This window comes from Asterias amurensis, chromosome 11, assembly GCF_032118995.1.
Source record: "Asterias amurensis chromosome 11, ASM3211899v1".
Taxonomy (NCBI): Eukaryota; Metazoa; Echinodermata; class Asteroidea; order Forcipulatida; family Asteriidae; genus Asterias; species Asterias amurensis.
Genome location: NC_092658.1, coordinates 21706067 through 21733966, shown reverse-complemented (window position 1 = coordinate 21733966; position 27900 = coordinate 21706067). Strand labels below are relative to the sequence as shown.

The 27900-nt window shown below is 37.1% G+C and overlaps 2 protein-coding genes across 4 annotated transcripts in view; both read right to left on the bottom strand.

Annotated features, from left to right (window-relative positions):
• The window catches only part of LOC139944666 (uncharacterized), a 53953-nt gene extending 46737 nt beyond the window's left edge, over positions 1 to 7216 (bottom strand). For all 3 annotated transcript variants that reach the window (XM_071941736.1, XM_071941737.1, XM_071941738.1), the window contains exons 1-4: positions 5702 to 7216; positions 4273 to 4497; positions 2111 to 2296; positions 728 to 1010 (exon numbers count right to left, since the gene is read on the bottom strand). In XM_071941736.1, the coding sequence (XP_071797837.1) occupies positions 728 to 1010; positions 2111 to 2296; positions 4273 to 4495 (692 nt within the window). In that variant the 5' untranslated portion in view covers positions 4496 to 4497; positions 5702 to 7216. The remainder of the gene's footprint in view (positions 1 to 727; positions 1011 to 2110; positions 2297 to 4272; positions 4498 to 5701) is intronic.
• Positions 7217 to 7331: 115 nt separating this feature from the next.
• LOC139944667 (protein disulfide-isomerase 2-like) lies at positions 7332 to 23081 on the bottom strand. The gene is made up of 10 exons (XM_071941739.1): positions 22843 to 23081; positions 18393 to 18590; positions 16225 to 16496; positions 15567 to 15671; positions 14851 to 14976; positions 12603 to 12803; positions 12077 to 12197; positions 11077 to 11255; positions 10228 to 10314; positions 7332 to 9136 (listed from the first exon to the last, which is right to left on the bottom strand). Exons 1-10 carry the CDS (start codon positions 22985 to 22987, stop codon positions 9071 to 9073), a joined length of 1500 nt encoding a protein of 499 aa, XP_071797840.1. The 5' UTR covers positions 22988 to 23081; the 3' UTR covers positions 7332 to 9070.
• Between the last annotated feature and the right edge of the window lie 4819 nt (positions 23082 to 27900).

Here is a 27900-nt window from a genome sequence, read left to right as displayed (position 1 = left end):
TTAGGAATAAGCTTTGATCTAATGTATTAATTTGACACCTGCTGACATCGTGATGATGAAAACATGTTTATTATACCAACTTTGCTGAGCAACAAGACAGCACAAAGATTGTGACTTTATGACATAGTTGTTCAGGATATTTTTGTATTTGAATTTTCTGTTTGGACCGAACAAAAACATCTAAGTGTGTTCATGTTTTTAATAATAACAAATGTACCTTTAGCTCCAAGATTTCACAAAGACTTTATGTTATGTTGGTAACTCAGCAGGATCCTTAAGTGAGGAGGATGAGCCAAGAATGCTTAATTTGATTGTTGGTGGAGTGCAGATAGGACACAAATTGCGTTCATATTGTTGTCTTTACTTAGTTTAGTTAGTTATTTATCACAAATAAATATTCTGCCAGTTCTGAAAAATAAATCCCAAGGAAGTATTGTGGGAAACCCCGGTGCTAAGTGGTTATCAAAATATAAAGTTAATAACAACATCCAAAAAACCTGAAAGACGCTGTACACGTTTGGTCATTGACAATTAGTCTCTGTCTCATTGACAGAGAGAGTCGCATCTTTTAATGTTTTATACTATCAACATACTATCAACAGCTCTCCATTGCGCCAAGTAAGTTTTTTTTGTTGATGTATATTTTGAGTAATTAACAAATGTGTACGGTGCCTTTAACATGTCACATGGCACTAAAAGAGTTTCTTACTAAATGGAAATCACTTACTACATCATTGAGCGGTACTGTGCATAACCATCTGCCTGCATGTTGGCCAAAACAAGGTAACCATCTCCTTCAAATTCAAAGAATGTTAAATCAGCGGCTCCGTAAGTTAGAATCTGTTGCACCTCAGATATACTGTCCACTGCTGATGCATCAAACCGGTAAATGTAGGAGATACAATTATATGTACCAGTATCCGATACATGATTGGCTACAGCAATGTAGGTGTGACCACCAACCTGAAAAGCTTCAATATCTGATACTCCATCTGTTGGAAATTCAATATCTGCAAATCAACAAATAACAATTTAGTTAGAACACTTGTTGTAAATGTATGTCTCAAAGTAAGATATTAATATCATTACATCCTTAATGTTGAATGCACATGTATACCGCATTAATGCATTGAATATTGTATATGGTCGTAATTTCACTCTTTTAACGAAATAGTTGAATAGACACTTTAAAATGTTGCTATTGGCGTAAAATTTGGTTTGCAGTAACTAAACGTGTGTATCTATTTGCTAGGTAGATTATGTTCTTTTGAGAACTTGTCTTGCTTTATGTTCTACTACATACTCAAGACCAATTAAAACCTCACTCTGTGATAGTGAAGTTAATGAAGAGAATAATAAAATGCAAACTTTATAATGTTTTTTTATGGCGCTAAACAAATGTGGTGAGTCATCATCACCATTATAGATCAAGTCCCATTGATCCACTAAAGCAAAAGTAGTAGTACCAGCCGATGTTCTACCTTCTGCCCAGGTAGAAGCTAAGCAGGACTGAACTGAGATTAGTCTGACAAATTCCAAAAATCTACTCTGCTGTAGTACATTATAAAGCAAGACTAGTTCTCAAAAGAACACAATCTACCTACTGTATCAAGTAAATACACGGTGTTACCGCAAACCAAATTTACATTGATACCTCACCATGCAATGCCTCAAAACCCATTCATTTTCGTATCAAGAAACTAAAAGGGGTTGAAACCTTAAGAAATTTTGGGTTGTGACAATATTTTCTGTTCAGTTTCAACTTTGCTTCATGGCAAAAAGTAAAGACTGCTAGCATCTCATACAACTTGACCTTTGGCCTTGTTGTGTATGGAGTGCAGATGAAGGCGCACTACCGGTACACTTGTCGGTACAGTCGACCCTCATTATATAGACAAGTGTTATAAAGACCTTATAAATAGTACATTCTGAAGTACCAAATGTTATTTCTACTTTGTGTTTATTTGTTTGCCTGGCCCCCCTATCAACGCTCCTGTTTTAAAGAGGTAATGTGGACAGTCTGGGAGAACTTGTTACGATGAAAGTCAATTGTATTCCAATCATGTTTGTAGAATAACTAATAATATAAACAAGAGCTTCTGACTATTACCAGTTTTATTGAAGATCTTCCTTCCCTGATCAAATAGATATATATTGGCAGTGCTTCGATGAGAGCCATCCGCTGACTGCTGTCTACCAACTATCATGTAGTTATTGTTGTTCACAAAAAAATACTCCAGCACAGTAATGTTGTTTGCAAGAAGTGGTGATATTCCCTCCAGATGTATAGACAAGTCTGGGGGAAAATTAAGAATTTTTTTCATTCATTAAAGAGAGAAATAGAGAGTCAAATGCTTTATATAACATAGTTTAATAATAATATTAATAATAATAATATCAAAGTTTTATATAGCGCACGTATCTACCAAACAAGGTACTCAAGGGACTAAGTATATACAAACTTTCATGAAAATAGTTACTGCAGTGATGAATTCTGAGACCCAATTATTTAGCACCAAACAAGGGTTTACAAGATGCTACGGCGCATATAGCAGCCACAGCCAGGAACACCGGGGCGAACCCCTTCTCTTTTCGATAAGTGCACTGGATTCTTTTACATGCGTTAAATAACACATGGGACCAACGGTTTTACACCCCATCCGAAGGACGAAGCAATGGTTAAGTGTCTTGCTTAAGGACACAAGTGTTACGGCTGGTGATTCGAAGTGTCACGTATATCTGCCAAAGTCATATGACCTCTGCACATAGTTGAAGCAACATTGTAACCCTTCTAGATCCTAACTCAACCACACAAGGTTATTCAACAAACCTAAGACAAGCTTCTTCTTCTCTTTTTGTTTAAAAAATGTTTAATAAACAGTTACTGGCTTCACTTTTCCACAAAAAGCTATGGACATACCAAACACTAAATACAACAACAGATTCCAGGGAATACCCATATTCCAAAATAGCTTATAATGTTAGTGATATGATTCAACTACATAAATTTACACTAACTGACTCAATATCTAAATTCGCAATTACACTGAGCCAACAAACACATTTTGGATTGATAAAACCATCTCTGCAACATGTCAATGGATTTAAAGAAAAGCTAGAGATTTAGTGTTTGTAAAAACAAACACTTTTTGTTCCGAGTAGCATTGGGGTCAGCATTTGAATTGATAAACAAATTGTTGTTAAGCTTGTCAAAATTCATAGAAATCAAGATGATGTATATAATTGCTAAAAGTACTTCTTCAGTTATGAATGTTTTATTTATCAAACTTTGATTTAACGTATTTCAAAACTACTGACGGAGTTTTTATTAGGGCCCTAACATGGTGTAAATTTGAAGTTGATCTGAAGAAATTAAGGTTTTTGCTGGGATTTAAAACAAAAATGTACACAAAGGGAAACTTTTACCTTTCGGTTCGACCAGAAGTATAGGTCATGTGAATTTATTGTTAACTTTTAAAATATTGTCTGTGTCTTGATATCATATGTCCAAATATGAACACTGTAGCTATTAATATTCAGAGCCAAGCTTACATGCATCGACCTTGTAATTTGAAATTATTTGACACCTGATGACGTAATTGTGAGTGCTGCTAGTTATGTTCCAACTGCACACGCAACTCTGCACACGCAACTCTGCACACGCAACTCCAGACTTAACTGTATTTTGATAATTTTTATTTATATATTGAGGTATAGTAAGATTATTTAGATTTATCTTCAAGTATGCGCTAATCCTCCAATCAGATTGGCAGAATGGAGTGGTGATAAAAACCTATATTGCACGGCTAATATCACTACCATGCGTATTATGTGTTCTATGCATTGATCAGAGATCAATGGTTCTATGTCACGCGCCAAGTTTGCTTGAAGATAAATACATTATCACACGCGTGCTCATGGAAATACGGAAAATATAGCGCGTCTGCGTCGCATATCTAACTCGGCCTTTGGCCTCGTTTGATATGGGACGCAGACGCACTATATTTTTCTGTATTCCACTTGTGCTTGTGTTATAACTTATAATATTAGTTATAGATATTAGATATATTTGTTTTGTTCCACAAAGATTTTGTTATCAAGATCCTGTTTACACAGACAACAGACTTGTATGTCCATAACCAGTCATTTATTACAGAATCAAGGAAGACTTTTTTTCTTTCTTTTTCCCCCTTTTTTTTCGATATAAATCTGCTGTTGTAATTAAGACTGAGTCCACGATGGTTCGTCACTGAACAAGATTCCATTGCTTACCTGATTCATCGTCAACTTCCCTGCGATTCCTACGATGTTGTTTCTGGAATGAGCGATGGATGTCCACCCGGAAGCTATCTAACCTTTTATCCAAGTAGCTCTTTAAATAATTCACGTCTTGATTTGCATCCGTGTTGTATGAGGTTGACTGACAGGAGTGAAAGCTTACTAGAATGAAGATCAGTAAAAGCATGGCTGACTCCATCCTGCAGTTACTTGCCATATCTGAGAATCGTTCACAAGAAAGTACAAGGAGTCAATCCAATCCAAGACCTCATCATTTTAACTGAAAATGCATAATTGTTTTCAGTCAAAATGTTTGTGTAAAGATAAAACAATTGAGCACATTTCTGTGCACAACTTTCCATGTAACAAACATTTACGTCAAACAAAATGTGGATAAATTTCCGTATCCTGCCACCACTTTTTCACTAATTTTTATAAAAAGGGATATCTTGAGGTAAATTAGAGGATAACTTTCCGTATGGCGCCACCACTTTTTCACTCATTTTTACAAAAAGGGATATATCAATTAGGTAAATAAGTTCCTATATTATTTTATATCGAATGAAAAAGTGGTGGCGCCATACGGAAACTTTTCCAAATTAGATACTATAATATTTCATATCAAATGACGTTTCCAAAAATGTTTCCAAAATGTAGTTTATATGCCTTTATTATGTTCTCAACCTCAATGCTTCACTGTGTGGTTTTTAATACACAGAGTGATCGACTGTCATGCATTTTGAAGTCCTGCCCTTCCAGACTTGACGTCACAAATTTGGAACAAATAACTTGCAGCGATCGAGTTGTGCTCAACTCTCTTGCAAATATCGCAGCGAAAACAGAGTTGTGACATCAAATTCGTGGTGCATTCGCATTTGCAGGATGTATTATTATTAGTCTCGGACCTATGGGTTCTTGATGAATACAAGGTCTGAAAGTGACTTCAAATCGCAATCCATCCAAGACGATTATGGACTTAGAATAATTAATCCATTTGCTGCCATTCTATTCTGAGACCCAATATCATAACATTCCAATTCATAAAACCTCTTTCATTTATTTTCCCTCCACAATAAATTTAAAAAAACACAAACAAAAAAACACAAGGCAAACCAAATTGTTTTTAAAAACCAAGCTTGAATACATACAGAGAAATGCACAACAGAAATGCCAGATTTAGGGGACCAAGATGTACTACATGTATATGCATCAGATAGCAACAGCAATATTATTATCATGGGGGAACAAATGAGTGCATGAGTGATAGGAGAATGTAAAGTATGAACAGTCAAAATACTGCTATATACTAGTATGTTGGCCATGAACAAGTAAGCTAAATTACTGTTGCCAGACATTTGTTCCTTCTACTAATTTACATGGGATAAAACATGCTATGCACAAACACAAGACTTGAGTTCCATACCTTGATAAGATCCCACGTACCACAGAGCAAGCTGTCAAGTGGACTGATGCTGCAGGATAACTGTGATAAGTGTTGATGGCTTGATGCATACATACAAGCAAACATACACTGCAGCCAGTCCTATTCTACCATCACTATCTGCTATTCCAACCTTGTGTGAAAGAATTCCTGCCATTGTGCTCTCATCTGCATCAAAACAAAGAAAACTAAACATACATTTGAATGTGAATTGTTGACAAGAATGAACAAGAATGCCAAAGCAGTTGAAGTCAGCCAAATGACTTGATTTCTCATCCACCATGGTCAATGGGTTTATTCATGAACCATTCTATTTGATTCAGTATCATGGCAAACACAACTTAAAGATTGTATGGGAGGAGCTTGGTAGAGCAAGGTGGAGTGACACTCTGGCATGCAACCACAGGTTCACATTCCTCAGGTGGCCAGTATCAAAGACTAGTACCAAGGGTGCAAGATTGGCCTAAAATGTGCACTGGATGCCATTTTAGCAAGCAACTCTTTTGATGCACACAATGACCATTGCCTTACATGTATATGATTGTGACAAACATTTGCCTGCTGAAATGGCACCCATGGGTATTTTATGTTGTGACAATAGACAGAGCTCCAGTTGCCATCTTGCACCTTCAGCGCTCTATAAACTTTGAGCAGTGCGCAGATCCTTGAACTGACCGTTTCATACACGTAGCTTATATAAATAAGAGTACATTCATTATCTGAAAACACACCATCATTATTTCTTTTGCTTCAGGTCTGAACTTCGACTACGTAGTCTAAAGAAGACAAATCGTAAACAATATTAGTCACTGCTAATATAAAATGGAGTTTTGGGTGTTCGCAATTTGAATATAACGTTTTAGAGACCATAGCAGCCACAATCAGCCCATTGAAGATACAAGACTTGACCTAATCCACTCAAGGTCAAACTAAATTTCACCCTCAGAGTTCAGCTTTCCCATTATTTCATAACATACTGTACAGTTCTTTAAAAAACTCGGTTCTTGATTCGTATTATTTTTCAGACATTTTTAACAGGAAAATCGAGTCAAAAAACTTAAATGTATGCCTAAAGGGTAAACAAGGAGTAATTAATGCAAAACTATTCTACAAGTCAGCATTAAGGATTAAACAGAAGCACTGTAACCATTTCATTCATAAGAACATTAAAGTGAAATGTAGGATGTGGATTTGTGTACACAACATAATGTAAAACTAAGCACTTAGTGACGTTTCACCCCATTGATAACCACACTTAAAGAGATGGTCGTTAGATTTGAAGGAGGGCTGCTATCTTTTTACAATTTCTTATTTGGTCACAAGTAGTGTATGATTAGTTTAAAGTTCCAAGATTGTATCTTGTGTTGATATGCCACACGGCAAGAAGCAAGCTCCAGTAAGAACTGGTATACTCCAGTTAGGACTAGTATACTTGTGAAAGTGACAAAGCAGCACTGGATTTAGTCTGAGGAATTTAAATTGATCATTGGCTTCAGACAGAACAAGGGAGTGTACTAGACATCATTCATATCCAACATGTAAACTGGTTGAGCAACCTTTAACCACAATCCCTTTAACACGTTACACAACACAAAAACTTAACAAATGTACATTGATTGGTTGGACAGCTTTTATTAAGCATTCTTTTATCTTCTGTTTCTCACAAATAATCAATTTGTTCAAGTTTCTGTTGGTCTAGATAATAGCCAATAATGTCACATTATATTTTATAAAAAGAAAAATCATTCAAATTTATTTAAATAAACAAAAATGACCAATCCATAAATATATCCTGCTTTTTGTTTTCTCGCTACTTTGTTTGCAAAGTCAGGAAACTGATATTCTATATTAAAGACGTACATTTAAACAAGTTTCTTTCCACAATGTTTTAAAACATGGCATAATTTTCCTTTCACAAAGAAAACGCTTTTAACTGATTATTTAGTTTCTAATAGTATTTATGAAGATGTACCGTGTACATTAACATTTGTTTGTGTACAGCAAGTGGTTGCATCATTTATTACGTCTTCACATAATGAAGCCATTTTCAAGGTACAGTTGCATGAGTAACTCTAAAATAAACAACATACATCAGGCTAAGGTAATGTCACAGCAAATGACTGTCCATCAACACATCAAATTGGATGTGCTTAGAGATAATTTAGATGTATCTCAGTGAAAGGCTAATTCTCAGAAAATAACTTAATTTCTATCAGCAAGAAATTCAGCTCTAGAAGTTTTAAGACATTCATAACAATGTCCTGTTTTTTATTGTTGTTGATGTTTTATACAAAAATTACAGAGAAAAGATAAAGCAAACTACATGTTGATAAATTAAAAACATCACGGTTTTGCTTTGCAAATGCTCTGTAAGAAAAGAATTACAACAAAAGTAGCACCAACATCAATAATCCAGATGAAAGTTGGACACTTAAAAATCAATTTAAAAATACTGTAATGAGATGGTTACTCCCCATGGCAGTGTAACTTTTACGCTTCTTGAAACACATTTCAAACCACAATGTTAGATTTGGATAACAGTATTAACGAGTGTAATTTTCAAGACAGATATGTCATATGAAAAGCCAAAACAGATTTGTTTAAGAGAACAAATGCCATTTTAAATATGTAACTGACAATTTTGTGATTCTTATAGGGGGATTGAAAAACCTCTTCAGAAAATGCAATAGCAAAATGACAATAATTTGTTATTGATTATAAAATCAATAATGAGTGCAATTCATCATTTTGTTTGGACCATCCTAATGTAGAAAAAGTTAAAACACAAGTTAGTGAAAAAATCCCTTAACCAATGAGAATTTGAATAAATTAACTTTCTATATACCAGCGACAATTGTTGTTGTTATTGAAGTTGCAAGTAACAGTACACCCACCATGTACTAAGTGACGCAAAGTATCGTAGCATCTACCAATACTTTAAGCATCTTGATATTGCATCAACAAAGACTTCAATTCTTTCTTTTACCAATTAGGCATAGATCTAAACAGGATTGTTCATCCGCAGACTTATTGCCTCAACAGCTTACGCAACGTTTGCAAGGATGCATTCCATCATGTACAGAGTTCAGCCAACAATTTGGTATCAAGAGGGTTGATGGAGAATTAAAAGGTGGATAGATTAAGGCCATTCAATCCCTGGTATTGTTGTGCTGCTTTACTTTAAAAAATAACAACTATTGAAATCTACGTCCAAGACCAAACTTCTAAATATACATGCTATTAACAAAAGGAGAATCTGCTTTTTAACAATTGAGAGCTGAATGGAGAGGCAGCTAGTTGACTGTAATACCAGGGAGTGTTTGACTGAAGATGATGTAACCATGGAGACATCTACAACTCATCCTTGACTTGATCCCCATCCTCCAATTCCTCATCCTCCTCATCAAAATCTTCATCCTATACGAGGGACAATCACATATCACATGGTGGTTAATGTGCGCAACAAGTAGTAGCAAAGATTACACAACAGTGGTCAATGTGAACACCAGTAGTAGCAGGGGTTACACAACAGTGCTAAGTGTGAACACCAAACACTAGCAAGGATTACACAACAGTGGTAAGTGTGAACAGCAAGTAGTATCAAAGCAAGGATAACGGATAATGGGAATGTCGTGGCCGAGCGAGCGGTTAAGAGCACCGAATTCATACTCTGGTGTCTCTGATCAGCAGAGTGTGGGTTCGAATCCCCAGCCGTGACACTTGTGTTCTTAAGCAAGACACATAACCATTGCTTTGCCTTTGGATGGGACGTAAAGCCGTTGGTCCCATGTGTTGTGTAAACGCATGTAAAAGAACTCAGTGCACTTATTGAAAAGAGAAGGGGTTCGCCCGGGTGTTCCCGGCTGGATTGGCAGCATTTTGCTCCGCAGCACCTTGTAAACCATTACATGGTGCTTAAGGATTATGTCTTAAATCTCAAAATTTGCCCCACTCCTTGCAGTAATAATACCTGGCGCTTTGTATCCTTTGGCAAAAGGCGCGTTATAAATACGGTTATTATAACACAACATCAATATGAACAACAATTACTATCAAGGATTACACAACAGTGGTTAAGACAGCAAGTAGTAGAAAGGATTACACAACAGTGGTTAAGACAGCAAGTAGTAGAAAGGATTATACAACAGTGGTCAATGTGAACAACAAATAGTAGCAAAGCAAGGATAAAACAACATCAATATGTACAAGAAATATCAGCAACGATTTAACAAAAGTGGTTAGTGTTAACAGCAAGTAGTGGCAAAGCAAGGATCAACCAACATCAATGTGAATGACTGAACAACAATTACTAGCAAGGATTATACAATCGTTCTTTACTCTTTGTTTAATAAGATGCAATGCTGCAGCATTGTGTCTTGTGTATACTGAATCTCTATTTGTTTGCAAATCAAAACAAAAACTTCAATTCATGTTTGACCTGCAGTTCAAGTTAATTTCCTAAGTACTGAAGACAAATTATTGAAGGACAATGAAGATGTATGTCTTACCTCATCTACACCAGCGCCCTCTACTCCTCCAGACTCCAAAAACTTGATTAGATCTTCCAATGTCCTTCCTCCGTTATAATCAACAACCTGTCAAACAAACAGTACAATGGCATCAGGTTTCAAATATTTAAATTAATTTTTGGAAGATGCTGAGCACAACTTGTATTTTAAGAAACGCACATTGAGCCAATTTTGTCCACAATGGGGGGTAATCATCTGCAATATGATTACAGAGGAAAGTTTTCAATTACTGATTTAAGATTAGTGAAATTCAAAACAGAATGGCAAAGGTTTAAAGTGTCCGACAACAATGTTTGAATAAGTTGTTTTTTTAAGGTGGAAAACAAAGAAATCCGAGACGATGTGCACAAAAATGGGGTTTAGGGTCAGCACCATAAGATTTTATTTTGTATCTTTTTTTGGAAATAAAAAGATACAGGGTTGGCATGATATTTTAGGGAAGGTCGGGTAACCAAAAACACAAGTATTCTTTTGTTCGGCCTAAGCAAGTTTTTGTGCTAATACAGGCTTTATGCAATTTGGCCTGGCTCGTTAGGCCATCATCGCAATCCAACTACATTTGGCAATGCAAACATAGGCCTAGTTTACTAGCGGTATGTTGGGTTTATAAGTCATCTTCGGATCTTTAATGCTTGTTGTACTTGTTCTTAATTTTTCCCACAATATTTTGAGGTAGTTTCTTTTTTGTTTTGGTTTCTTTTACAGGAAACATCTAAACAAATTTTATCTACAATTCTATATCACTAAATTACAACAATGATTAGCCGGGGATTATCCTCTTTATATAACATGAAAACTGTACCAAGACTAGTTTGTTGATCTACTAACCTCATTTGTTTCCTTTCTAATGAGTTTTAACGTGGGAAACCCTCCGATTGATATTCCCTCAACCTCATTAGTAGTGGAATCCATTTTAGCAATAACAAGGTCCTCTCTATCTTCAAAATGCTTTCCCAAATCATCAAATATTGGAGCTAGTTTCTTGCAATGTCCACACCATGGAGCATCTGAAATAAATCAAAGATAAAGTCAGTATATCTTAAACTTTGCAGCAGTACAATAGGAGATAATAATAATTACTAGACATTTTGTGTACAAATGCTGAGCTTTTTCGACAAACATTTTTTCAAAAATATGAAAATCTTTTTGTATTCCAAGCAGTTTTGTACTAGTCCTAAGTTCTTTGTGAAATCGACCTCAGGAACCATTGTTAAGACTGCATCCACGTCATTTTCATTATATTTCACTGTCGAAATTGTTGCATTGGACGATTATGAAATTATCCCTGAATTACTCATGTTGTTGTCTGAATGCTGTTTGTTTTTTTACAGAGGACAACATACATGTAGGTTCATATCCAGCTGTTTTGAGGTCAAATGAAATTCAATATACAGAATTGAAGGGTTAGACAAGATACTTAAAGGCAGTGGACACTATATCTCAGCATATGCATAAAGTAACAAACCTGTGAAAATTTGAGCTCAAGCGGTCATCGAACTTGCGAGATAATAATGAAAGAAAAAACCACCCTTGTCACACAAAGTTGTGTGCGTTTAGATGGTTGATTTCGAGACCTCAAGTTCTAAGTCCGAGGTCTCACAATGTTTTACACCATCAACCTCTCCCCATTACTCGTTACCAAGAAAGGTTTTATGCTAATAATTAGTTTGATTAATTACCAATAGTGTCCACTGCCTTTAACAAGTTACTGTGACAAAAGGAAACTCAATTCACTTTTGGCATGTTCATTTTTGATATTTAAATAGCTCAAGAAAAAACCTAGACAAGCAATTTTATAATTAAAGAGCTTTTTTATTTTAATACTTACAAAATTCTACCAAAACATCCTTGCTTTTATCGTACACGACTTCATCGAAGTTCTTGCCCACAAGAACCTTGACGGCCTCTTTGTCCCAGTCTTCAGGAACTTCTTCTGTCTTAAGATGTGCCTAAAAATAATTTTTTAAAATAAAAAAATTACAAACTCTTGTCACAAATATCAGCATGGAACTCTCAAATATTCATTTAAAATAAATGTTTCAGGTTACTGTTGACAGTTTAGTTAGTTTTGTATTAACAAACTCGTTCCAAAGCATGTTGGAGAATTTTTTTGCAAAACACAGGTCATTATCACAACTGTGTTTAAATGTACTCTAGTGATCTAAATGATGTAAACACATTAAAAATCGGGTGTTTTTACCCTGGTTTACTCTAATTAATCAGAGGGAATTTCATGGAGTCAACAAGTCAACTAAATCGAAGCTTTGTGTTGACAAGAGGCCAACGAAATAGTCAAATTAAAGGAAAATGAACTTCAACTTTGATTGCTTGTCATTGTTGGCCAAAAACCTTACCTTGAGTTTACCATCCTTAAAATCTTGAACAAATTGCTTAATCTTCTCGGCTGTCATTTCATTAGAGTCTGGTTTGTATTTCTTCATGTCATCAGCTAGAACGATGATTCTCATGGTTGGCATTTCATCAGCAGGAATTGCAAAGAATTCAGTGATGCGAGCATTGTTCTCAACTTGTGTGTTGATCAGGACAAATAGCATCTGTGGAGACACAAGAAAACATTTCATCATCTCAATCACTATTTCTTTGCAAAGTTCCAATATAAACTAACATTTTCCCCTTTGGCCATCGAAAATTGTTCTTCAAACACATTTTCGTATCTCCGAGATCCTGACGGTTTATAAACCATAGCATTTTGGAAAAGTAATGCTAGACGACAAACGTCAATGAATCTCCCCACACATGTGTTCCACACACTTATGCATCCATTGTCTCAAAGTTTCTTCCCAGTCATAGTTCAATGCGTAACAATATCTCCAGCCATACACGTTCAACTTATCAAAGAAATGGCACTTAAGCCTATGAGGGTGCGTACTGACAACTAGTAAAAAAAAGTCTAACAATGCACGCACCAAAACACTGTGCGTTGTTGTCATAAGACATTTCAATGTCTCCACACATGTTCCTTTACGACAACAGTAAATATGTAATACATATACTGTCAAATCGTTCCACATGAACGAAACGGGGAAAGGCTGAAACAAGTCTATACATATCAATTGAATGCGCTGCATGGAAGAAACAAATCACACACACATGCGCCGGCTGCTGCTGGGCGACAGTTTATTATGAACAGAAATGTATCCCCCAACAATTCACCCCAAAATTTTATATCAAATTCACATTGAACTCGAAGACCATAACATTGAAAGGAAAAAAACCCTAAGGAAATCAGGTTTAGAAACCGGAAGATTGTTGAGCCTGATAAATGTGCTGGGTTCGTTGAGGTGCACAGAACCTTTCAAAAAGTAGCATGGAACCAGCAAGTATCAATTCGCAACAAATGGGATAGCTATTGATACCACAAAACTAAGATCCAGCTGGATGCTGACAAATCTTACTGCCAGGCCATTGATTGTCAGCCATTATGTTTCAACACATGTTAATGTGTTGAACAAGCCACGTTAATGAGCTTATAGTACACTACGCACAAGCACACACAGTGCTAGCAACCCCACTACTGGGGGGTAGGGATGCAGTCAGTTAAGCTTGCCGACTATGCTACAAGTTGGGTGTCTGTCCCTCTATATAAAGCAGTGTCTAAATAAATAGGTTTAAATAAGGTACATTACAGGTTTACAAAATGTTCAATTAGCAAAACAATTGTGCTAAATCGTCTTTGTTATTACCATTTATGATGAAGAACTTCACTTCCTCTGTGGTTATTTAATGCACACATCCACTCCAATCCCCCAAACAAACAATTGTTCCCTTAAAGGCAGTGGACACTATTGGTAATTACTAAAAATAATTATTAGTATTAAACCTTACTTGGTGACGGGTAATGGGGATAGTAGGTTGATAGTATAAAACATTGTGAGAAACAGCTCCCTCTGAAGTGCCATAGTTTTTGAGAAAGAAGTTATTTTCCACAAATTTGATTTCGAGACCTCAGATTTAGAACTTGAGGTCTCGAAATCAACCATCTAAACGCACACAACTTCGTGTGACAGGGGTGTTTTTTTCTTTCATTATTATCTCGCAAGTTTGAAGACCGATTGAGCTCAAATTTTCACAGGTTTGTTATTTGATGCATATGTTGAGATACAACAACAGTGAAGACTAGTTTATGACAATTGCCAATAGTGTCCACTGCCTTTAAAGGCAGTGGACACTATTGGTAATTTCTCAAAATAATTATTAGCATAAAACCTCACTTGGTAACGAGTAACGGACACGGGTTGATAGTATAGAACATTGTGAGAAACGGCTCCCTCTGAAGTGGCGTAGTTTTCGAGAAAGAAATAATTTTCCACGAAACTGATTTTGAGACCTCAGATTTAGAATTTGAGGTCATGAAATCAAGCATCTGAAAGCACACAACTTCGTGTGACCAGGGTGTTTTTTCTTTCATTATTATCTCGCAACTTCGACGACCAATTGAGCTCAAGTTTTCACAGGTTTGTTATTTTATGCATATGTTGAGATACACCAAGTGAGAAGACTGGTCTTTGAGTTTACCAATAGTGTCCACTGTCTTTAACAGAAGATTATTTCAATAGTCACTTGTAAAGACAAGGTACTTACCTCTCCTTTAAAAGCTTTTGCAGCCTCACTGAAGGCAACATGGACGTTACTGAACTCAGCGTCATCTTTACTGATGAACAGCAGGTTGTGAACTTTCACTGGACCACCAAAGATTTTAGGTGCAGACTGATCAAGACAGAAAGACAACATTAATTCCATGAAATCTTTATACCATTACAAGGTTTGCAATTGGAGGAAAATAAAGTTAGTTTGTAATCAACAGACCAATGGGGCAAACATCATGTAAGTACCGAGTATACAGTGCTAACACACATCGGTGTATGGGTAAAAACAAAAATTAATCTTCTTTATCCCCGTTGCAAATTAAACGTCTATCATTGCAGTACCCACTGCCAAAACATAGGATTCAAACTGCCTCTAGCTACAGGGCAATCTCGATAGTCTAGTTGGTAAGACACTGCTCTAGAATTGCAAGGGTCGTAGGTTCGAATCCCACCAAAGTAATATGCCTGTGATATTTTTTCACAGGACTCGGGAAAGTTCTGAGTATACAGTGCTAACACACATCGGTAAAAACCAAAATTAACATCATGTAAATAGGTTTATTGGAATGAAATGGGCCATCACTTCATGATCATTTCTACATGCGTTAAATCAGGGGTTTCTGAGAGATCATTCATTGGATAATCAACAATTAAACAAAGCAAAGTTTCAATAGTCAATGAATTAAAAGTGATAAGACATGAGCTACTTACTTCATCGGTGAATTCAATAACAAGTGGTAGACGGTTACTAACAACAAAAGCATTAAGAGCTTCTTCAGTGAATTCTCCCTCAAAATTATCACGCAGGTTGTCAAACTGAAAACAAACAAAAGTAACTGATTTAGTATTTTGTAAGTGTGTTGTCGACACCGTCATCGGCATTATGTATTGTTGCAGATTGTGTAGTTAAAGTGGTGTCAATATTCATGTTTTTATCTAGCAATGGTGATATATTCTCATTTTAACTGTTCTTTGATGCACACAGCATCTGCAACTCCTAACTTTGAAGAAACTTTGATATTTTGTAGTTGCTCTGAGCAAAAGTATTGGAATATAGTTTTTAATTTTGTTTAAACAGAAACTAAAAGTTGTAACAATATTTGACATCAAAACTACTTGGTTCTTGAAAAACCCTCAGTGAAGCCACAATACTATTATCAGTAGTGTTGTCTCCATATTTAGCACTGGGTGGTCTATTTGTACAAGAAGATAACTCCATATCTGACCATGCACACCTGCACACTTAATGGTCCTTGCCTTTAATGCCTACTTCTTAAAAGAAGTAGAACTCTAACTCTAACAAACCCTTGTTCTCTTGAGTTTGTAGAACAATGCATTGGTTTTCACTCAATATCCTAAGTAGACCTACCTTTTTGAGTAGGATAACACTGTCGTCGGTAATTTCATACTTTTTGAAGACGGCATCCTCAGTTGTAATGGCAAATGCGAGGTCATCCATTTCTGAGGCAACTGCTAAAAATGCCTTGGCCTTGTCTGAATCTAGACTTTTGAAAAATCCTACTACAGCTACTTCATTTGCTTCTTCCAGGGCATCTGCCTCTTCTGCAGTTGTCAAAGCTGCTGCTGGTGGACCAGTCTTCTTGGAAAGCCAGCTGACAATTTCTTTTTCGGTTCTTCCTCCTGTAACAATGTGTTTTCCAGGTTAAATTATTAATGCCAGTGTGCAAGTTAGATGAATAATCATTTAAAGCTGCACGGCTGCTTTCTGGCAGATGATGCTGTTTCAAAAAGAAAAACATACAAAAACCAAGATCTGACGTCACAATTACATAATCACATGTCAAAGAACACTAAATCAAATAAAGTAAAACAAAATTGAAAAACCATATCTTAAAAACTACACCAGACAAATTCACTCTCTTTACGGCAATATAGGGCTAGATAGCTCAGTTGGTAGATCGGGAGCTGTTGGTTAAAATCACGCTTTAGCAAAACCATTAAGGAACTACAGTCATTCGCAATGCAAACTTGTCTGTCCTTGTTTCAAACTCCAGTCATGATATTATGCACTTATAGAAGGGCTGGCCTACATCAATATCGGCCACATTTAGGGCTCTGCTTCTTGCCGAATTCTGCGCTAACGATCACGATTCCCGCTTATGTGCAAGCGCTAAATTTCTGCACTAGCCTTGTAAGTATGGAATGCCTAGTAACGTAGAGAACGCACGCACAGAAGCCAAAATTCGCCGCTAATCCGTTCTGTACTTACGGTAAGCAGAGCCATGAAATTGGGCCATGGTATAGGCTTTAATAGACTGTTTAAAAAATTCCAGTTTTTTGCAAGCAACAAAAAGCAGACCCATCAAAGACACTGGACACCATTGGTAATTACTTATAAAAACTTTCTTGATAACGAGAAATGGAGAGCTGTTGATAGTTTAAAACATTGCGAGAAACAGCTCCCTCAGAAGTGACCTAATTTTTGAGAAAGAGGTAATTTCTCACTTGAATAATATAAAAATTCAGCTGAAGCTTTTTATTATAAATCTAAAACCACACAAAGTAATGCAACAAGGGGGTTTTTCTTTCATTTTTCTTTTGACCAATTGAGTCTAAATTTTCGGAGGTTTGTTATTTTGTGCATATGTTGAGATACACCAAGTGAGAATACTGGTCTTTGACAGTTACCAACAGGGTTCTCCACAGGGTAAAATTTTGTCCGGGAGCTTTTATCAAATCGCGCAAACCATTCCTGCACTGTTTTCAAATTGCGCAAATTATTCCGTATCTATCGGCAAATTGCGCAAACTATTCATGCTCAATTAGATAAGCCAATTACAAAACCATTCCAGCACGATCGGCGGTTGCACAAACTATTCCTGCAAGATCGTCTGATTGTGCAAATAATTATGCGCAAATCATTTCAGAACGAACAAAACCACTTTATGCACAATCGCCTGAAAAAAAAATTGAGTTTCAGACTTACGTCCGGGTATTTTTCGATCTCTGATCGGTCTCCTCATACCACGTAAACTTGATTTCAAGTCTGAGAGTGTGGTAATTTACTCTTCAGCGGCGTAGAATTCCCCCGTAGATTTGCTACCACGCTCTAAATATGCTCTAATGACGGATTTTAATTCACGAGAGGGCGCTGTTTCAGCCAATAATATATCAGGGTAACTAAATTGCACAATTCACAGACTTGGAACCAAGTCTAAATACCAACGCTGTTGTCAAGTTGTAGTCAGGATGCCCTGCGACACAGAGAAAAATGCACGCGTAATGCCATTACGAAATAGCCGAGATCTGGGTACCAGTCTTTGCACACTATTATTATATACAAAAAGGTAAGTGATACAGCGCATCGAACGGTGGTTTGAGTTTGTCGTGAAGTGTTTTTCAATTTTTTTTGTCCGGGGCGTGATATTTTTTGTCCGGGCGCGGCATTTTATGTCCGGGCGCATTTGGTACAAAACCGCATGTGGAGAACCCTGACCAAACGTGTCCAGTCCGTTAAAGAGGATCTGCTTCAGTGTTATCATTAGCCAATTAACTGAATTGGATTGGTCTACTTACCACTGTATTCCATAGCACTTCCCATTTTGAAGAACTTAAGAGTTGGATAACCACGTACTTCATACTTCTTGGCAACCTCTGTATTCTCTGTTGCATCTACCTTGGCCAGCTTGATGTCTGATTTGGATTCTTTCAGAACTTGTGCTGCCTTTGCATACTCTGGAGCCAATGATTTGCAATGGCCACACCAAGGGGCATCTGTATCAAATCAACACAATTCAGTCAGTTACAATACGTGTAATTGCACAATGGTAAACATTACATTTATTACACACAAGCTTTGACTGACAAAGTATGTATGAATTTCAAAGCATTTTTCGTGGATAGTATTCTTGAAATCAGAGGTGAAATTAAAAATACATTATGGTTTACAGGAGGAATGAGAATGTGTGATGTTAAAAACACTGGAAGTCTTTTGATTACGTAATGGCAAACCGTGCAGTGCACTCAATCACTGGGTCACTGGACAGGTTTATGCATAATTTAAGGGCATGTTGAAATCCATTGCTGTGAGACGCATCAATGAGTTTATAGCCATAACACAAGTTGCACAAATTTATATATTCTGACCGTCAATTCAAAATCCATACATCGGAATCGCTTTGCAAAAATAAATATGGTTGCATCCAATATTGATGAACCATTGGCTATCATGCTTGCAGCATACCACAAGCATTCCATGTTGCTTGGCTAAATTTTATATCATTGTACATGTAGCCCAACCAACAGTCAGCACTGGATTAAGCATCAATAAATAGTACAAACAGTCAAATTTAAAGTCCAAATCATTTCAGTTTTTCCTTGTGTTTTTTTTGCTTGAAATTTAAAGTATGTTAAATGTTTTGCATGAAATTTGTTGTCTCCAGGAGGGGAGCATAGTGTGTGTTAATGTGTCTAATGCTGATCCACGATACAACCGATTCATAATACATGTACAGGGATGTGGTCAAGTTTGTTTACCACGCCAAAGGATTCTTATTGATGGTGAGAAATGACAAATCATAAATTTTTGTAATTTCTTTTTTGCAGAGTGAATTTTATGGACTTGGCAGTGGCATAGTTACAATCTCACTGAGGATACTAAAAACTAACCCTATTTTTATTTTAAAACAAACCCAAGGTGAGCGAACGCAACAGTCAAACAATTAAACAAACATGTACATGGTATCTCTTCTTGCAATTGAACAATTATCAACATCGGAGGTAGAGTCTCGGAAATATCAATGAAAATAAAGAACAAGACTGATGCTCAAATTCAACCTCATACTTGAGCTGAAAATCAATATCTTGTTTGAAATCATCTGAAAGTACCAATGTTTAGTAAGCATCTGTAGTTGTGTTTTTGTGAAGAATTATTTGGATTGAGAAAATCACAAAATTTGGGCATCAAGATTCAGCAGACAACTTCCACATGCATTAACGAGCATATTCCGAGTATTTTAAACATATTGTTTCTAATTTCACAAGGAAACTGACTGGGTAAATTTTGAATGAATTGGGTATTGATACAAATAAAATTCACCAGATTTGGAGGTCAGTTTTCTTTGAACACCAGCAGGGTAGAATTATTGATCACTTTATTACTATTATTATTATTATTATTATTATTATAAATGTAGAGATCTATAGTTCATTAAACAAAAATATTTCTGATAACACGATGATAGGAGGAGCACCCCCCAAATCACTCCACGCCCACTGTCTTCAGAGACTTTGTGAACTAATTTTATCAGACATCATCATCGTCATGTCAAGCGTGCTAGACATTTCTTTCATCTTCCTCTGTTGTTCATTGCATTTGGAAGATCTTTGAACCTGCATCCAGAATCCTCCATCAATCGGTACGTCAATAATAGGCCGACTTAGGGCCGTCCTGGTGTTTGTCTACCATGAATGGGTCTCCAAAGTAGAACATCTCCAGCAAGTTCCTGTTTGCTATGCCAGCAATGGCCAGCAAACCGCTTTTTTTTCTTCTTCAAATGGAACTGGTGATTTTCAGAATTTTCACACAAATTTTTGATCGTAGGATGAAGTCGTTTGTGTGTAAGTAGGCTGTTTCAGTCAAATTTAATGCAGGTGATTTTTTTCTCTGACAAGATGTGGTCTGTTAAGGTGTATTCTAAGAAGTAAAAATCAATTTAAAATTTTGAAATCGGATGTTTGGTTGCAGAGATATACCGTTTTTAATGAGCGTGGATCAGGAAAAAAACGTACCCGTGTTCAAGTTCAATTCTTATGTTTTTCTTCATATCGGCCACGGCCAAGTTTAATGCACAGCCTATGGCAATAGAGGGCGCACACTAGGCGAGCGCCCTCTATCAATGGGGAGGTTTACAAACTGTGCTTTGAGGCGCTAGTATGATTTTATATGAACGGCAAAAAGTGATATTTTGTGAATCAAACTGAGGAGCGGCATCGTGGGGGAAATTGTTAGCTATAAAAATTAAATATGTGTTAAGTTTTGCAGGTGTTTGTGTGAATATTCTTTATTAATTATGTCAACAAATAGCATTATTAAATTAACCAGAATGGAATAAAATTAAAGAGTTTATGACTGGTGTTTCCTTTAATTTAAGATCAGTTGATCCTTTGATTTTAAATTGTAGCATTAACACAGTAAAAATTTAGAACAATCTTTAAAAAACTTGAGGATGAAGGCATTGGTATACATCGATTATTTTTGTTTATTTACAAAGACAATTTCTAAAAACCAATGGCTATATACAATCAATTTTTTTGTTCAACTTTCGTTTCAATTAGTATAGGCCTTTAATGTATATCAATACTAGTTTCTTTTGACTCAAGATGAGCAGTCTGTTATTATCAATTCAGAACGTAGAAATTATCAAAGAAACAAGATCGGGCAGCTTTCCAGCTTTCTATTTTTAGAGCCCCGGCCTATCAAACTAATTGTAACACACGCCCTCTTGTGGTGGCACATCACGGAAACATGAAGGTGTACGAGTACGACGTACATGTACAATCGTGCGTATTTAGGACAACTTTGCAAGAAATGATCTAACAAAACCTTTCTGCGGGAGAAGAAAACATAATCAAATTACACCAAATTTTCACAAGTTAAACTTAAAAGTATGGGAATTAGCACTGACAAAGTCGCATTCAATTTTGATGATTGTCTCTGGAAGAAATCTTGATTAAAAAAATGGAAAACGCCGACAAAAATAGGTTTTTATGGTAAAAGCTATGCGACTAGCTGTACGATGTGCGGAATTTTATCGGCTACACGATGATGTAATCGTTATCTCATTTTGTGTAAACATGTGCTCCCGCATCGCAAAAAAACGTCTTCGGGCTTCTTCGGCGCTTTCCGAAGATTTCCGAAATCCGTTGTCCACGGGGTTCAAAGTTGACGTCATGCACAAACGAATGGGCGCTGTACGCCAGGCCAAGCTTCTGTTTTTTGTCGTTGCTCTCTTTTTTTTACAATATCTCCAAAACTATTCATCCGATTTCTAATATTTTCGAAATGTAAGCACGAGGAGAGAATGCTCCTGCCTGCTGTCAAGTCTCATAGTTGTGAGTTATACAAAATGTGAGTTATGATTTAATATATTTCGTTCTTTTTTTTCGGGGCTGTGTGTGTGTGTTTTGGTACACGTAAAATCAACTTGGTGAAACTGCCTAGTGTAAGCTCCATCAATCTTCTTTTCAAGATTTGCTGTTCAGTGTCCAGAATATAGAGCCATATAAAACAATATACAGATTCCACTGCAGCGCTAAAGAAGTTTCTTTTAAAATTTTCAGGTAGATTGGAATTCCATATTTTGCCAGCTGGTACTTTATCATATGGTTAAGCCTGAGGTCCCCACCAGGAATTCCCAAGTCTGATGTCGATATCATGTTTGGTACTTGAAATCTTCAACTTTGCAATAATAATTCAACAAATAACACAGCACAGCATAGACTTAGGTCTACTTATAACTTCCTTGTTATAATTATTAAATATGAATAGGTTGCTAAACATTGTTGTCATCATAATAACCCCAATGGTAACCCATCCTATTCACATGGCTCTGTTTTCTTCGAACAAATTGGCAGTTAGAGTTTATTTAAGTTAAAATTACGAAGCTATTGCTTTGATTTGAGTGACTGTAGTGTTAGGAGGGGAGTCATGAACAGATAACCAAATGAACAGTATGTTACTTCACTTGTAAATGTATTGTAATTGTATAAATTGTAAATGTGAGTAGAATAAACATTAGAATAAAAGCCTGTTTGCAAAAGCTGAATTTGTGAATTTTGACAGAAAGACAGGTCACTTGGTGATGACATGTAAATTTATTCAAACATATTGTACAACTACAAACTGTTTTACTACATCCATGGTTGGTAATTGTTCAATTGTATAGCCTCCATAAAAATAGGCCTAGGTGGGTGAATGGAGACGGCGGATAATTTTTTATTTAGGTGAATCAGAATTCCTACTTACAAAACTCCACCAACACATGGTTGTTTCCCTCAACGAACGTGGCTAAGTTGGCATCGGTAAGTACAAAGACACCTTCCTCTTCTTGTACATCTACTGCGAATGCAAAGGCAAATAAAGCAGCAAAAATGGCCAAAGAAGTCTTCATTTTGGTGTTGGTTTTTATTGCGACAACCTGCAGAAACCACACAGACGACAGACAGTGCAATCCTCGATGCGGGGACTGTGCATTAAAACGTGGCAAAGAAAGATTAGCCAGTGGAGCATGCGCAGATATACAACTTGAGTTATAACCGTGGGGATGTCTGATTGGACGAGAGTAAACTATGACCTATCTAGTTTATTATTAATGAAGTCGACTGCAAAAGCGGTACACGTGTATCTCTTTGGGGATCAAGGAGAGGAGTGACTTATTAATTACCATTGTAGGCCTACATGTAATTTATGTGATAATATATGCATAAAGGTACATTGTATCAGTCATAATTATACACGTCGTGTTAAATATACGAAGTAGGACATATTTATTGAAACATGAAATACCAATTAATGCCAGAGAGAGTGTGGTAAAGTCCTTGAGAGCGATCGATTGAAGCATGATTGAATTATCAATCAGGCTCTTCTCTATTTAGCAAAAACCAACCCAAAGGGATCATTCCTGTGGACGTTGAACGTTATTTAGAAGTCATGCATTTTGAAGTCGATAGTGTTGCAATCCTCAAGAAAAAGTGGGTTACCTATGGGATTACTAATAGACAAGTTGTTTTTAAAGGGCGGATTCAGTACTCTGAAAAAGTTCTTGTTTTTTTCCTTAAAAGTTATTGAAATGGAAATAATAAAAACAATGTCCTCATGAGTCTCTTACAATAAAACATGGTAACATTTATTTTCTCTGCCGAAAGTTACCCGAAACATGCTCAACCTATTTAAAATAAAATAGAAAACGGGACTCGTGACAAAGATCTAGACACCCCAACCCACAGTTTCACTATTTATTGCAGTCAACACGGCCGTGCTATGACACGCACCCAATGAACAGAATGTGTGATTATTGTTTTGGAAATATCAGTGTGAGGGCAGCAATTCAGTATAGTAGACATCCCGTTTAATATACGCGGTTAAGTATGGAACGCCAAAGAGGCATTTAATCATCGGTGATGGTCTTTTGCAACCGGTGATCAAATTTGTCATCGGTGGTGGTCCTATGCGATCGGTGATCAACTTCAGCAATCGGTGATAAAACACGATCGGTGGTCCATTTTAGCGATCGGCCATGCATACTCACGACCGGTGATGGCTTTTTGCACTCGGTGGTCAACTTTAGTGATCGGTGATGACTTTTTGCAATCGGTCAACTTTAGGGATCGGTGATGGCTTTTTGCAATCGGTAAACTTTAGGGATCGGTGGTGGCTTTTTGCAATCGGTCAAACTTTAGTGATCGGTGGTGGCTTTTTGCAATCGGTCAACTTTAGGGATCGGTGATGGCTTTTTGCAATCGGTCAACTTTAGTGATCGGTGGTGGCTTTTTGCAATCGGTCAACTTAAGTGATCGGTGGTGGCTTTTTGCAATCGGTCAACTTTAGGGATCGGTGATGGCTTTTTGCAATCGGTCAACTTTTGCAACCGGTGATGGAATTTTGCAATCGGTCAACTTTTGCAACCGGTGATGGAATTTTGCAATCGGTCAACTTTAGTGATCGGTGGTGGCTTTGTGCAATCGGTCAACTTCAGGGATCGGTGGTGGCTTTTTGCAATCGGTCAACTTTTGCAACCGGTGATGGAATTTTGCAATCGGTCAACTTTAGTGATCGGTGGTGGCTTTTTGCAATCGGTCAACTTTAGTGATCGGTGGTGGCTTTTTGCAATCGGTCAACTTTAGGGATCGGTGGTGGCTTTTTGCAATCGGTCAACTTTTGCAACCGGTGATGGAATTTTGCAATCGGTCAACTTTTGCAACCGGTGATGGAATTTTGCAATCGGTCAACTTTAGTGATCGGTGGTGGCTTTGTGCAATCGGTCAACTTCAGGGATCGGTGGTGGCTTTTTGCAATCAGTCAACTTTAGGGATCGGTTGTGGCATTTGCAATCGGTCAACTTTTGCAACCGGTGATGGAATTTTGGGATATCCGAATTTTGCGTCCGGTCGGTGCAGGCCTACTTCAACTATTTTAGTTAGGACGGAGGTTTGCCTGTCTTGGCCAATATTGGTTTTGTGCGGCACACCGTTTCGGCAAAATGATGAACCTTTAATGGGCCAATGCTGGTTTTGTAGCGGTGCACCATTTTGGGAAAGTGGTAGAAAACCTGCAGTGGTCCAATACTGGTTTTGCGGCACACCATTTGGGCAAACAGGCAGAAAACCTCTCATTGAGCCAATATTGGTTTTGTAGCTGCACACCATTTTTGTCAAAATGGTGTCATAATATAGAAAACCTTTTCGAGGCCAATCATGCCAATACTGGCTTTGGCAAATCGGTAAAGAAATAATGTTCTAATTACTAAACCGACTTGATATTTAAAAAGGAATTAGCCCATGCAAGTTATTTAAGCTGGGGTGGATTTCACAAAGAGTTAAGACTAGTCTTATCTCGAGTTAGGACGAGTTAATCGTCCTAACTTAGGACTAGCCATACGTTTCTTATATCTCCAAGGACTATGTCCTAAGTAAGGACTAGGCCTAACTCTCTGTGAAATCGACCCCTGATGGTACCGGCATTTTGAGAAACCGAATACTATTAATAAAACAAAATTATAAAATGTATACCTTCTTTATTATTTTATTGGTTTTTACATAGCATTTTTAATTTGATTTATTCATTGCTGCTGTTTTTTTTTTTTATGTTTTTTGTTTATCATGGAAAACTACACTTTATTGTAATGAACTTTTTTATTGCAAAGTAGTTTCATTTAAATTTAATATATTTGATTTACTTTTTGCATTTTTATTTTATTAATAAAAACCTACGAGTTAAAATGCTGGTTGAATTTTCGTCTGATAATGAAAGTTTTACTTTCTGTCATCTGTCTACTGGTTTGTTGGCGGCACACCATTTTGGCAAAATGGTAGAAAACCTCTTTTGGGCCAACACTGGTTTTGTAGCTGCACCATAGACAATCTTTTCTGGGCCAATACTTTTTTTTTTTAGCGCCACGCCATTTTGACAAAATGGTTTAGACAACTTTTTCTGGGACAATACTGGTTTCGAAGTGGCACACCATTTTGGTAAATAATGGTATAAAACAACTTTTTTGTGCCAATACTGATTTGGTAACGGCCACCATTGGGCCGGCATTGAACCGACATTGGTCATAATATGCAGTGTTCAAGGCAGGGTGTCAAAGCCGTGGCACAGGATGTCTTAGGATTGTCAAAACAATTAAAAGATGACAAAGTAATGTAATTTGTTGAGATTTTTATTGCTATAAAATACCCCAAAAATTGTAGATATTAATAAATCTTGATTGCAATAATGTAATAATTTGGAATAACTGATTGCCCAATGTATGTATGATTGTAGTCTGGGTATAAAACGGTACTCTTCTTAAAATGTTTGGCAAGTCAGTCAACCCGCTGGTGAGTGTAATTTATTCCTCCATGGTGGTGTGAACTAGAAAACCAATTGTGGGACATAGATAACCCTTCCACACCCTTTCCTACCCATTTGTTATTAATATTATAATCTTTTTAGAAAGAGCTGATTAATTTGATGTTTGTTGCGTTCCCCTTACATAGTTATAAAATGGTACTCTTCTAAAAATGTTTCGCAAGTCAGTCAACCCGCTGCGTGTAATTTATTCCTCCATGGTGGTGTGAACTAGAAAATAACAACAATTAATATCCACAATCTACACAATCATGTTTTGAAGTAGGCCTGCACCGACCAGACGCAAAATTCGGATATCCCAAAATTCCATCACCGGTTGCAAAAGTTGACCGATTGCAAAAAGCCACCACCGATCCCTAAAGTTGACCAATTGCAAAAAGCCATCTCCGATCCCTAAAGTTGACCGATTGCAAAAAGCCACCACCGATCACTAAAGTTGACCGATTGCAAAAAGCCACCACCGATCCCTAAAGTTGACCGATTGCAAAAAGCCACCACCGATCCCTAAAGTTGACCGATTGCAAAAAGCCACCACCGATCACTAAAGTTTGACCGATTGCAAAAAGCCACCACCGATCCCTAAAGTTTACCGATTGCAGAAAGCCATCACCGATCCCTAAAGTTGACCGATTGCAAAAAGCCATCACCGATCACTAAAGTTGACCGATTGCAAAAAGCCATCACCGATCACTAAAGTTGACCGATTGCAAAAAGCCACCACCGATCACTAAAGTTGACCGATTGCAAAAAGCCATCACCGGTCGTGAATATGCATGACCGATCGCTAAAATGGACCACCGATCGTGTTTTATCACCGATTGCCAAAGTTTATCACCGATCGCATAGGACCACCACCGATGACAAATTTGATCACCGGTTGCAAAAGACCATCACCGATGATTAAATGCCTCTTTGGCGTTCCATAGTTAACTGACAATTAGACCGGTATAGAGATCATACCGGTGTGGATATTATAGTTGTTATACCGCCCTCTATTGACTGTAGTTGTTAAGTCTATAAGTTGTAATCCAAGATGTCTGACCAACAATAAACGTTTCATCATGAATCAGTCTAATCTAACATGTTTAAGTGTCTCAGTGGTTAAAGCCTAAGTGCCCTCCTCCCTTACCCCCACCAACCTCCCGAACTTTGCTGTGCCCTCAAACTTATTCTGATAGCATACCGCCCTCTTTTGAACCCTCCACCTTTACTGCAGCCCGGCCCCGTCACTTTCATTTTCAATTTCCACAATGGGCGGGACTAGGGCACCGGTTCGGATAACCATCATGGAGGAAGGGGATAACCGTCTAACCGTCTACAAAACAAATCACGTGAAAGTGCCGTGAAACAGAACCCTGTGACAAACAAGCATATCACACTTATTGTTCCAACGGTTATCGTTTTACAAATTACTTACTTCGAAGTGAAATGTTTTTCAAAATGACTATTTCAAAC